This window comes from Malaclemys terrapin, chromosome 3 (assembly GCF_027887155.1).
Source record: "Malaclemys terrapin pileata isolate rMalTer1 chromosome 3, rMalTer1.hap1, whole genome shotgun sequence".
Taxonomy (NCBI): Eukaryota; Metazoa; Chordata; order Testudines; family Emydidae; genus Malaclemys; species Malaclemys terrapin.
The window spans coordinates 149,973,977-149,986,996 of NC_071507.1; the positions used below are offsets into that span (position 1 = coordinate 149,973,977).

General features: G+C 38.1%; 1 protein-coding gene across 1 annotated transcript in view; it reads left to right on the plus strand.

The window, feature by feature from the left end:
- Window positions 1-13,020, plus strand: part of COL12A1 (collagen type XII alpha 1 chain) — a 136,896-nt gene that overhangs the window by 67,644 nt on the left and 56,232 nt on the right. The window contains 8 exon segments of the mRNA XM_054024531.1: window positions 750-889; window positions 3,272-3,401; window positions 4,280-4,419; window positions 4,634-4,766; window positions 6,539-6,565; window positions 6,896-7,038; window positions 10,904-11,033; window positions 11,343-11,482. Coding sequence (XP_053880506.1) covers window positions 750-889; window positions 3,272-3,401; window positions 4,280-4,419; window positions 4,634-4,766; window positions 6,539-6,565; window positions 6,896-7,038; window positions 10,904-11,033; window positions 11,343-11,482 — 983 coding nt within the window.

Genomic DNA, 13,020 nt, shown 5'->3' on the forward strand with positions numbered 1-13,020 from the left:
GTCACTTTCTGTAGATTTTTTTCTCTAGGTATGGATTTTTCATCATTGCAAGGGTTTTGAAGGGTCATAAAGCCACTTCAACTGAAAACGAACTAATTTAAAGAAACACCAATATGGCTTCCCCTCCAAGCTCATGGGAGCTTGATAAAGAAAGGGCAGTTTGGCTAACAACTTGCAAACAGCAGATTACAGTGGATTTATTTTATTGTGAGCTTACTTATACCTGTTTTTAAAAAGATTTAGTATTTTAACAATTAAAGTGGAAGAAGGCTAAAGGTAAAGGAAAAGTTGGACTATCGCTACTAAAAGCCAAATTCTGCTTGTTTTACGCACATCATTGAGTTCGGTGGGACTGTTAACCTAAATATAACAACTAGGATTTGGGCACCAAAAGGCTTATTTAAAAACAATAAACACATTTGAAATGGTGTTTATTTAAAATGGCATTACCTGTACTTTCTAATTAAACCAACCTCCTTTAAATGGCATTGAAATTATGTTTATAAAAAGAGGCTCTGGGTCTTTTCCAGCCAATATTGAGTAATTTTGAAATCATCAACATGAGCAGAGTGCAGGTCTTCAGCTATTCTGGTGGCTGGATAATTTGTTGAAATGACTCATCTGGTGGCCAAAACAGGGATTCCCTTTGATAAGTTTTTGGCTTTTTTTCTTTAACAAAAAAAGATGTGAAAAGAGTTTCTTTTCCAGTTTGAGAATAGTAGTTGTATATTATTGTTCCTATTTTACAGTACCTTTAGCTGGAGCCAAAAGCTTGAGGGTTAGAGACATTACTCACAGCAGCATGAATGTCATTTGGGATCCTGCCCCAGGAAAAGTCCGCAGATACCTATTGAGATACAAAACAACTTTGGGAGATGAACCAAAAGAGGTAGGTGGAAAGCATTTTAGCAAGTAACTGAAGATTGTTTTACTGTAAGAAGCTTAAATATAATAGAACATCGGCTCTTGGCAGCTGCAATATCATTAAAAGGGTACTGACATCTTGGAAGCTTTACAAGCTTGGGTTGGAATTCTCCCCCTGATCCCCTTGATTCTACAAAGGGACTGGAAAAGCCCCTTAGCTGGCCAAAGGAAAATTCCTGTGCAGCAAGCACTGGACACTCTGTGTGGCCCTGCTGCCCATAGACAGCCAAAGATGGGCTGAGGTAACTTAGTCAATCCTTCAGGCTTTCTAAGAGTGGCTACACCACCCTTGGAACACCTCAAAGTCAGGAGGGCATGAAGGTGGCGTCAAGCCATTTTAGTCTCTGGTGGCCCTGGACTGCAGCTGCATGTGCTGCTCTTCCAGGAGGCACAGCACACAATTGCACCCCTAGAGCCATTTGTGCTGAGTGATATAACAGGTTGTGCACATTACTGGAAACCTGACAATAAAGTACATTGTCAAAAGGTCCAAGTCTCTTTTTGCAGGTGCAATTTGCATCTGCATTATCGTACATGGATAATCATAGAATCGTAGGACTGGAAGGAACCTCGAGAGGTCCTCTAGTACAATCTCCTGCACTCATGGAAGGACTAGGTATTATCTATACCATCCCTGACAGGTGTTTGTCTAGCCTGCTCTTAAAAATCTCCAATGACAGAGATTGCACAACCTCCCTACACAACTTATTCCAATGTTTAACCACCCTGACAGTTAGGAAGCTTTTCCTAATGACCAACCTAAACCTCTTTTGCTGCAATTTAATCCCATTGCTGCTTGTCCTATTCTCAGAGGTTGAAGAGAACAATTTTCCTCCCTCCACCTGATAACAATCTTTTATGTACTTGAAAATGGTTATCATGGTCTTTCTCAGTCTCCACTTCTCCAGACTAAACAAACCCATTTTTTTCAATCTTCCATCATAGCTCATGTTTTCTAGATCTTTAATCATTTTTGTTGTTCTTCTCTGGACTTCCCCCAATTTGTCCACATCCTTCCTGAAATGTGGTGCCCAGAACTGGACACAATACTCCAGTTGAGGCCTAATCAGAGCAGAGTAGAGTGGAAGAATTACTTCTTGTGTCTTGCTTACAGCACTCCTGCTAATACATCCCAGAATGATGTATGCTTTTTTTTGCCACAGTATTATACTGTTGTATAATATCATATTCAGCTTGTGATCCACTGTGACCCCTCAGGTCCCTTTCTGCAGTACGCCTTCCTAGGGACATTTTGTATGTTTGCAGCTGATTGTTCCCTCCTAAGTGGAGTACTTTGCATTTGTCCTTATTGAATTTCATCCTATTTACTTCAGACCATTTCTCCAGTTTGTCCAGATCATTTTGAATTTTAATCCTATCCTCCAAAGCACTTGCAACCCCTCCCTGCTTGGTATCATCCACAAACTTTATAACTGTACTCTCTCTATGCCATTATTTAAATCGTTGATGAAGATATTGATCAGAACCGGACCCAGAACTAATCCCCGCAGGACCCCTCTTGATATGCCCTTCCAGCTTGACTGTGAACCACTGATAACTACTTTCCAATCAGTTATTCACCCACCTTATAGTAGCTACATATAGGTTGTATTTCCCTAGTTTTTTTATGAGGTCATGCAAGACAGTATAAAAAGCCTTATTAAAGTCAAGATATACCACATCTACTGCTTCCCCCCATTCACAAGCTTGTTATCTTGTCAAAGAAAGCTATTAGGTTGGTTTGACACGATTTGTTCTTGACAAATCCATGCTCACTGTTGCTTATCACCTTCTTATCTTCTTGGTGTTTGCAAATTGATTGCTTAATTATTTGCTCCATTATCTTTTCGGGTACTGAAGTTAAGCTGACTGGTCTGTAATTCCCAGGGCTGTCCTTATTCCACTATTTATAGATTGTCACTATATTTGCCCTTTTCCAGTCCTCTGGAATCTCTCCTGTCTTCCATGACTTTTTGAAGATAATTGCTAATGGCTTAGATATTGCCTTTGTCTGCTCCTTGAGTATTCTACGATGTATTTCATCAGGCTCTGGTGACTTGAAGTTAACTCCAGGTGCCAGTTACAGTATTTGCTGCTCAAACAACTTATTTTGCACCTACAGTCTGGTAATCAGAGGTCTGAGTACCCAGATTTGCACCCACAGTTTAAGTGCAGGTGCAACAATGTAGGTACAAATTGCACCCCCAAAAGGAGTGCGAAATTATCCCAGAATATCTTAGTCTTTTTTGTTGTAGCAATGACTACAGTATATTAATGTGCATGTATGGGGACAGAAACTTAACTGTGTGTCAATTTACAATTCTTCTGCCTTTATTTTTGTTTCTAGGTGGAAGTTGATAAATCAAAAACGAGCACAGTTCTTTCTAGTCTTCTCTCACAAACTCTGTATGATCTACAACTTGTTGCAGTATATGACGAAGGAGAATCTATGCCAGTAGCTGCTAAAGCTACCACTTGTAAGTTGTGGGAATATTTAATTTAACTCTGCTTTTAAATATGTTTTCTTAGATTCTGTTTAAGCAAAATATGCTGCATATTATTATAGAATTTAGGCAGCAATATCATTTAATCCATTTCCTAACCTTCAGTTTGAGAATTCTAAATTCTTTTTATTAAGTAGGACGCTTAGAGGGCAGAATTCTGCCCTCTGGGATCTATACAACTTCTGAAGTTGTCTAGTTGAGAAGGCATAACATTAGGAATCAGGACATGTGGGTTCTGTTCCCAGTTTTGCATTGATAAACTGTGTGGCCTCGCATAAGCCACTCTTTCTCTCAGTTTCCTCATTTCTAAAATGGGAATAGCCCTCTGCCCTTTTATAAAATACTTAGATCCTACACAGGGAAAAGAAGGCTAATACTGAAAAGTTTTTTAACCTAGCATATTTTTTGTCAGTGACAGAAAAAACAGCTCATCAAGAAAAGTGTTCAGCCATAAGATATTGGGTTCAGTGCAGGAATTCTTAGGTGAAGTACTAAGGATAATTTATCCGGGAGCTCAGACTAGATGGTCATAATTATACCTTCTGGGAAATCTATGTTCCAGAACTTCAGCTGCTATGAGTCGGTGTAGTTCTACTGAAGTCCATGGAGCTGTGCCAGTTTATATTAGCTGAGGACCTGGCCATATGAAAGACAAATTGCTCTGTATAAGTGCTGAGTAACACTACAATTTATTATTAAAGTAATTGGAAATGTGTCTGGGAGCATATTCTGTTGCACAGAAAGTTGTTTATTAATGGAGCTTTGTGGTTGTGATTATTCTTAGTTTATTGGCTGTATCTTTTGTTTGTTTTTGTTTGTTTGTTTAAGTATTTTCCCTTTCTTCATAATAGTACCTGTACCAGCACCAGTCAATCTCAGACTCACGGAAGTAACAAAGCAAAGTTTCAGAGGCACTTGGGACCATGGAGCTCCAGATGTGGCTCTCTATAGAATCACCTGGGGACCCTATGGTGGAACAGAAAAGCAGGAGGTAGGAATGAATAGTCAACATGTAGTTTTCTTTAGGACGCTCTCAGGGCAGTACTTTTTATCTGAAATTAAATTAGTGAATGGCCTCAATCTTGGAAACCCTTCGGTGGGAATTGCATGTGGAGAGGCTTTCGGGATCTGATCTGCAGCCAACTAAAATGTCACAATGCAAAGAAAGATGCTCAGTTATCTCCTTTCTTTCCTCCCACCACCAGACCATCCTAAATGGTGATGAAAATTCTCTGGTTTTTGAAAATCTGAACCCAGACACCCTATATGATGTCTCAGTTACTGCCATCTATCCTGATGAATCCGAAAGTGATGACTTGATTGGCAGTGAGCGGACATGTAAGTAATCAATTCCCTAAAAGGATAATATGTATTATTGATTATTATTATTATTAGGGCTGTCAAGTGATTAAAAAAATTTATTGTGATTAATCACACGTTTAATCGTACTGTTAAACAATAATAGAATGCATTTATTTTAATCTTTTTGGATGTTTTCTAGATTTTCAAATTTATTGATTTCAATTACAACACAGAATGCAAAGTGTAGAGTGCTCTTTATACTTTATACTTATTTTTATTACAAGTATTTGCATTGTAAAAAAACAAAAGAAATAGTATTTTTGAATTCACCTAATACAAATAGTGTAGTGCAATCTCTTTATCATGAACGTTGAACCTACAAATGTAGAATTATATACAAAAAACTGCATTCAAAAATAAAAATGTAAAATTTTAGAGCCTACGAGTCCACTCAGTCCTACTTTTTGTTCAGCCAATCACTCAGACAAGTTTGTTTACATTTGCAGGAGATAATGCTGCCCGCTTCTTGTTTAAACTGAGAACAGGCGTTTGCATGGCACTGGCGTTGCAAATATTTATGTGCCAGATGCTCTAAAGATTCATATGTCCCTTCATGCTTCAACCATCATTCCAGGAGACACATGTTGTTGCTGATGACAGGCTTTGCTCAATAACAATCCAAAGCAGGGCAGACGGACGCATGTTCATTTTCATTATCTGAGTCATATGCCACCAGCAGAAGCTTGATTTTCTTTTTTGATGGTTCAGGTTCTGTAGTTTTCACATTGGAGTGTTGCTCTTTTAAGAGTTCTGAAAGCATGCTGCACACCTCATCCCTCTCAGATTTTGGAAGGCACTTCAGATTCTTAAACCTGGGGTCGAGTGCTGTAGCTATCTACAAATCTCACATTGGTACCTTCTTTGCATTTTGTCAGATCTACAGTGGAAGTGTTCTTAAAATGAACAATATGTGCTGCGTCATCATTCAAGACTGTTATAACATGAAATATATGGAAGAATGTGGGTAAAACAGAGCAGGGGACATACAATTCTCCCCAAGGAGTTCAGTCACAAATTAATTAATGTGTTATTTTTTTAATGAGCGTCATCAGCATGGAAGCATGTCCTCTGGAATGGTGGCCGAAGCATGAAGGGGCATATGAATGCTTAGCATATCTGGCACATAAATACCTTGCAATGCTGGCTACAAAAGTGCCATGCAAATGCCTGTTCTCACTTTCTGGTGACATTGTAAATCAGAAGAGGGTAGCATTATTTCCCATAAATGTAAACAAACTTGTTTGTCTTAGCAATTGGCTGAACAAGAAGTAGGACTTAGTGGACTTGTAGGCTCTGAAGTTTTACATTGTTTTGTTTTTGAATACAGTTATATAACAAAAAAAATCTACATTTGTAAGTTGCACTTGTACGACAAAGAGATTGCACTAGAGTACTTGTATGAGGTGAACTGAAAAATATTATTTCTTTTATCATTTTTACAATGCAAATATTTATAATAAAAAATAATATATACTTTGATTTCAGTTACCACACAGAATACAATATATATGAAAACATCCAAAATATATAATAAATTTCAATGGGTATTCTATTGTTTAACAGTGCAATTAAAATGCAATTAATCATGATTAATTTTTTTAACCGCGATTAATTTTTTTGAGTTAATCGCATGAGTTAACTGCAATTAGTCAACAACCCTTATTATTATTATTATTATTATTAGCTATTAAATTAGAATTAAAGGCATATATGCAATACTTCTAAAAAATTCTTGTGCTTTTTTCTAGTACCTGCAATACGTCCAACAACACAAGGTAAGAACCTGAATTATCAGGTTTCATGTTATTTAAAGAAGTCATAATTCTCATTTAAAACTGAATAGTATATTTACGATGATCTCAGCTTGTTAATAAATGTAATTTTGTATTTGGAATGATACTAAACATATGGTTAACCCATGCTTTATTATTTTACTAACATTCCAGTTAAATTCTCTTCTTGATTGTATTCTGAAAACTCTGGGCCAAATTCTGCACATGCCTGGCTCAGTGAAGCCAGTGGCATCCTGGATCACATCTGAGTACAGAATTTGGCCCATTGTTTGAACTGTGTGCTTACCCTGTGCTTCAATAACTTCAAATCAGCACCAAAGAGCGGCCCACGAAACCTTCAGGTGTACAATGCGACTTCCAATAGCCTGACTGTAAAGTGGGATCCAGCCAGTGGCCGAGTGCAGAGATACAGGATCACTTACCAGCGTACAACTGGGGATGGCGCTGAACAATCGGTAACTAATTTTTAAGGACTATAATTATTAGACCATGAAAAACAAATTTGACCATGTAGTTCTTAAGATTAGTGTGTCAGAACAATTTAGTTTCAAATCACAGCAGTGTGGATATTAATAGGGGCATTTTTTAAATGAAGCTTTATGTTCAAAATAAATGTGTATTTGTATATTAAATATAACATTTCCAAACTAATATGTTCTTTATGGGGGAAAAAGTGCCCGTGTGGAAAGTCAATTTTCTTGAGATTTTCTTGCATCCCATTATCTGTACAGATCAGATAATAAAGTAAAACTAGCTATATTTCTACCTTAATGTGTACAAATCAAATAAAAATATCGAAATACAAGTCCTGGAGAACTGTGATTCACAAACATCTTCCAGTCCAGGGCTTGTCTGAGATTTTCACTGTGTGGTTCACATGCTAATAGAGGGACTGTGTCATGGTGACTAATTCAAGATAGTGTGGACCACTGTCTATTCCAGTAGTGAATAAGTAACGTCTTTATGGTAACTACAGCAACTGCTTAGGTGAGAAAGTAATATTAGGAAAGCGGCAAAGGTAGTTTAGCTTCTTTTAATGTGATTTAGCTTCTGTAAACAAGGAGGACAGCCAGCACCATGTGACCAGTTTCCCATGGACCGCCAGCTAGTGCTCTGTACAGCACTGGTCATCCATACAGCTTGGTTGGGCAACCACTGATCCAGCCCCTCTCCTAGTCACACAGTTTACCTGAAATGTATGCTACTAATAACAAAACAAAACCCTATTGGTTAATAGCATGGCCAGTTGATTGTCTGCACTTGTGGTTCATTATGAAAAATGTTCAAAATAACCAAATTTAGCCAGTTTTATTGCTAAAAATCAATAACAGTACAGGAAAGCGTTACTAGGTTACCAATCCTTCTAGGAAGCTGTTTCTTGCATTGTGTCTGTTCATGGTATGCAGAAAGCGCTCCCAAAATACTCCCCCCAAACTAGCTGTATTTATAGTAGACCTGTCTACAAGTGAAAAACATTCTCAGTGTCACCCAAGACTAAAATTCACCAATCCGCTTTTTACCTGTTTTTCTGATACCATGGCATACCCCTTATTTCTTGTTTTTGAACAAGCATTCAAAACCGGTTGGGCCATGAAGGCATTCCCTACCTTGTACCAGGGTAGAACACTCATGTATCTTGATTTTTGGCAGGGTTTATGGCAAACACCACATTTAGCTTTGCAAGGTAGCTCTTCACATAAGTGAGCAAGAGTGAACCTAATGAAACTTAGCGTAAGGTTGTGTTAGCATTTGTATACATTATAATTTATATAATATTAATGTGGTGTGTAATACATGTTGCTATGGTGTGCAATATGTATAACATACATATTGGCTAACAGCTCTATTCTGTAATATGAGACTGTGTGGTGATTACCATTGAATTCAAAGCCCTTAGAAGAAAGCCACTAACATTGGCTCAGTTTAATAATCTGAGAGCCTACATCAGGGGTCGGCAGCCTTTCAGAAGGGGTGTGCTGAGTCATCATTTATTCACGCTAATTTAAGGTTTCGTGTGCCAGTAATACATTTTAACATTTTTAGAAGATCTCTTTCTATAAATCTATAATATATAACTAAACTATTGTTGTATGTAAAGTAAATAAGGTTTTTAAAATATTTAAGATGCTTTCTTTAAAATTAAACTAAAATGCAGAGCCCACCGGATTGGTGGCCAGCACCCGGGCAGTGTGAGTGCCACTGAAAATCAGCTTGCGTGCTGCCTTTGGCATGCGTGCCATAGGTTGCCTACTCCTGGCCTACATGTTCACAAGCATATCAAGGCAATATTTACTTTAGATTTGGCTGGATGTTTTCACATCCAAGTTTACTTTTCTATGAACAGCATATATTTGAGTTGAAATGTGAAATATGTGATTCTTTAAAAACTCAAACCAATGTCAATAAGCAGCAACATATGTTAGAAAGGCCTAGAAATATCTGTGAGGAATTAACAAAAAGGGGGTGTGTTTTCAACAGTCAGTGCACCTATAGTGAAAAGTCAGTAAACAACAGAGAACAGTGATAAGGTCAATTAAACAGGGAATGATTTGCTAAGAGGGGCTGTGATCTGTAACTGGTGGTTTTCAAGTGAGACAGGGCAAGAAGAGGCATTCTGCAGAAATCTATGAATACTCTGTCTTCCAGCGAAGCAGGGGATGGACTAGATCAATTATTCTCACCCATTTGGAGAGCAAAGCTGTATGGGACTGGGAGAAGAGATCACCCATGAGGAGGCCTCCTCCTAGAGAGTGTTCCTCAGAACAAAAATGTTGAAAACCATTGGACTAGTGATGACCCAGGTGGCCCTTTCCGAGCCTCCCATTTATATTATATATATATATATTTGGATTCATGGTATATTGATCAATAAAATCAATATTTGCTAATGATTACCAGCCATATGATAGTAATTTCTTGACTACCTTTTTGGTGTAGGGTATTTGATTAAACTGCTGGTACTATTGGATTATATCAGTGCCTCATCTAAAACTTTCAAAGCCAAATTTTCAAAAAGGGGCTGTAGGTTGCTCTGAGAGACTGGTCAGGTGCCAAACAGCCCCATAACCAGGGAAGAGAAAGGTGGCTTAAAGCCACCCCCCAGGATCTGGGCCAATACCAGTGATTAGGGCCAGATTTGTAAAGGTATATAGGCACCTAAAGATGGAAATCGGTGCCTAGTGGTATTTTCAAAAACCTTACTGGGTGCCTTACTTCCAACAGGAGTTAGGAAGGCACCTAGGAACTTGTGAAAATCCTACTAGGTGCCTAAACATCTTTAAAACTCTGGCCTTTAGTAACTATATACAAATAATAAGGATTTAAACCTGTTATTTAGATTTCTTGTTTCATTAGCATATGCTAAAGGTTGTTCCGCTAAAGATTGTAGATTACTCTGAAATTTAGAATATGTCAGTGGATGGGGCACTAGGTTAAAAACATCTGGACTCCAGGAAAATGTCCAGATGTCTAAATGCTTACTCATTTTGGGAGTTCTCCATTTTCAACAGATTCTAATTGCTGTGGCATAAACATCTGAATTCAGTAGACTGTTAAAAATGTACAAATTGTATAAGAAGATTGTTAGGCTACTTTGAACAATGTATAAAAACACTGATTTCACATAATGAAAGAAAATTGAGCCTGCTAGAATGGTGCCATTCTCAAGTCACTGTAAATCTTTACCTATGTGATCTGACAAGGACTGTAGTCACATGGTTAACTTTCTAAGTATAATTGAAGTAGAAGGTTTATTGTACTTTTTGGATTAAAGCAAAAACGTTTAGGACATTTCTAGAATCAACATGCAACGAAATGTGTGAAAGTGAGGCTAGAATTCCATAATTTTAATGTTATACGATTATTTATGTTTTAGAGCTCTACAGAGTGTTATCATCATTTATTGAAACACACCTGAGCAATGGGCATGATATGCCTGCTCCAAAGCTCATTGAAGTTAATGGAAAGGCTGATTTCGATGGGCTATGGATCAGGAGCTGTCTGGGAAGAAATATCTCTACAGTGGCACTAAAAAGATTGAAGGTCGATATTTAATTGTTATATACAAGTTTGGAAATCTTTTAACCAATGCTGGCTTTATGTTACTGTAGTCTTTTAAAACCAGCCTTAATGAATATGCCACACTGAACTGAATATAATTACTGTTTAATTTATTAGTGAGCTTTCTGATCATGACAGGAGCAATGCCCCATGTAGTCTATACAGGATTCTATTGTGTGTATCAAATACTTACATTCTTTACTACAGCAGTAAGACTTGGTAAATAAGTGATTTTAATGGTTCATTTTTGTCTTACTCCAGACCATGGTAGGGGGGAGGCAGAACAGTGTAGTGCTACAGAAGCTGCAGCCCGACACACCATACACTATTACTGTATCATCTATGTATGCGGATGGGGAAGGAGGACGGATGACAGGCAGGGGCAAGACCAGTAAGTAAAAGAACTGTTTGTGGTGGCAAATGGCAAATGACTAGCAAATGTCTGTGAAACCATTTATACCTTGCGCTGGAGATCAGCAGATCGACTAGTTTTGCTTTGGGGGTGGGGGGTGTCTTATAGTGTGGACTTTCTGGAGTGTAATCCACCTCATTTTGTCCCTACTCTACAACTTAAAAACATCTGAAATCTTCTCCCCTCCCTTCATAGCACGTGTGCTTCATTCCCTGTGTTAATTGTAGTGAATTTGCCTGAGAGGGAGTATGATTTCAGCAGTCTGACAGGGCTTTTGATGTATTTCAGAGCCACTCAACACAGTAAAGAACCTCCGGGTGTATGATCCAACCACCAGCACACTGAGTGTACGATGGGATCATGCTGAAGGAAGTCCTCGCCAGTATAAAGTATATTATGTGCCAACAACAGGCGGTGCAGAGGAAATGGTAATAATTCTTGTGGGTTTTATTAGTTGTCTCAGATACGTTGCCATATAAACCCCTGAAAAAAATAGACAATGATGAGTGCCTCACCCCAATACAAGGACATATATAGACCTTGTGCAAATTCTGTTCTCTACTACACTGGTATAAATTCAGAGTAGCTCCATGGAAGTCAGTGACTTATGCCTGAAGACACATGACTTAATACCACTTTTTAAATGTAATATGTTAAGAAGCAAATCTTCAGCCATTAGATGTTAGCACATGGGAGCAACTGTATTCCACAGCAACTACTGCACTCCTCCTTCTGAAGGCAAAATATATGGGCATGAGCGTTGTCATAAGGAGAAGGGCCAGTGGATAAGGACTTAGGAGACCTGATTTTGTTCCCATCTTTGCCACTAATTGTGTGACGTTATTCAAGTAACTTTGGGTAACAGTTTCAAAAACACCTCAGTGATTTAGCTGCCTACATCACACCTTCTAAAAGGACTTAGGAACTTACAAACCTAAATCATTTTTGAAAATCTTACCATTCACCCCTTTGTACCTCTGTTTTCCCACCAGTAAAATAATGAGCGTGCCACTTATCTGTCTTTCAGAGAGCACTGATCTATTGGTGAGAAGCACCATATAAGTGCTAAGTGGTATTACTATATTAAACTGAGATGTTTGTTACTACCTGCCTTTACAAGTATGTAATGTTACTTATGTATGTGATATTATTAGTACTGAACTCTAAAAATAACTGAGTTGAGATATAACGCGATGAGCCAAATCCTTGTCTTAAACCAATCCTTGCACGTTTTGGAGTTGATACCAGTGGCATCTGGCCCTAAGTCCACCACCAGTCCAGGTCAGTTTCAAGGGAATGCGTAGCATAGCAAATAACAATCACTGTTTGGAATGGAATATAAAGCTTAAGTACAGAGACAGTGGTTTATCAGCCCCAGTTCCAACCTGTGGAACAAACTCCTTCAGGAACTAAGGACTATCACAAACCTCACCCCCTTCCGCTCCTAAGTGCAAGGCACACTTCTTTGACCTGCTTCCTCTCACATAAACACACACAGCAGCAGGTGCACACTTAAAAATAATAAACAGTCAACAACACAAAACCCCTACCACAACAAAACACTCCACTGCACCCATATTTCCCTGCCTGCGGAGAGAATGAGAGAGAGAACGAATTAGACATGACAGATGTTAGCTACATTACTCAATGCACTGGTGGAAGGAGCTTGGATAGTACAATGATGAGGGAAGTATAAAAACCTGTGTAGAATAGAATAAATAGAATGAAAGTAATTATGAAGGAGTAATAAAAATTAAAAGTTAAATTAAATGATAACTTTCCCTTTAACTATTTTACTTTTAAACTGACAAAGCACTATTAGTCCTTTGCATTTGGTTTTGTCTAAGATACTCTCCTCTACCCAGAAAACTGCTATTTTGCTTCATAGTTCCACTATCCAAATAAATAGCTTTTAATAAGGAGAAAAAGTTTCTTCAGCTGGTGTCTTGTATTTCTAGCCATCACT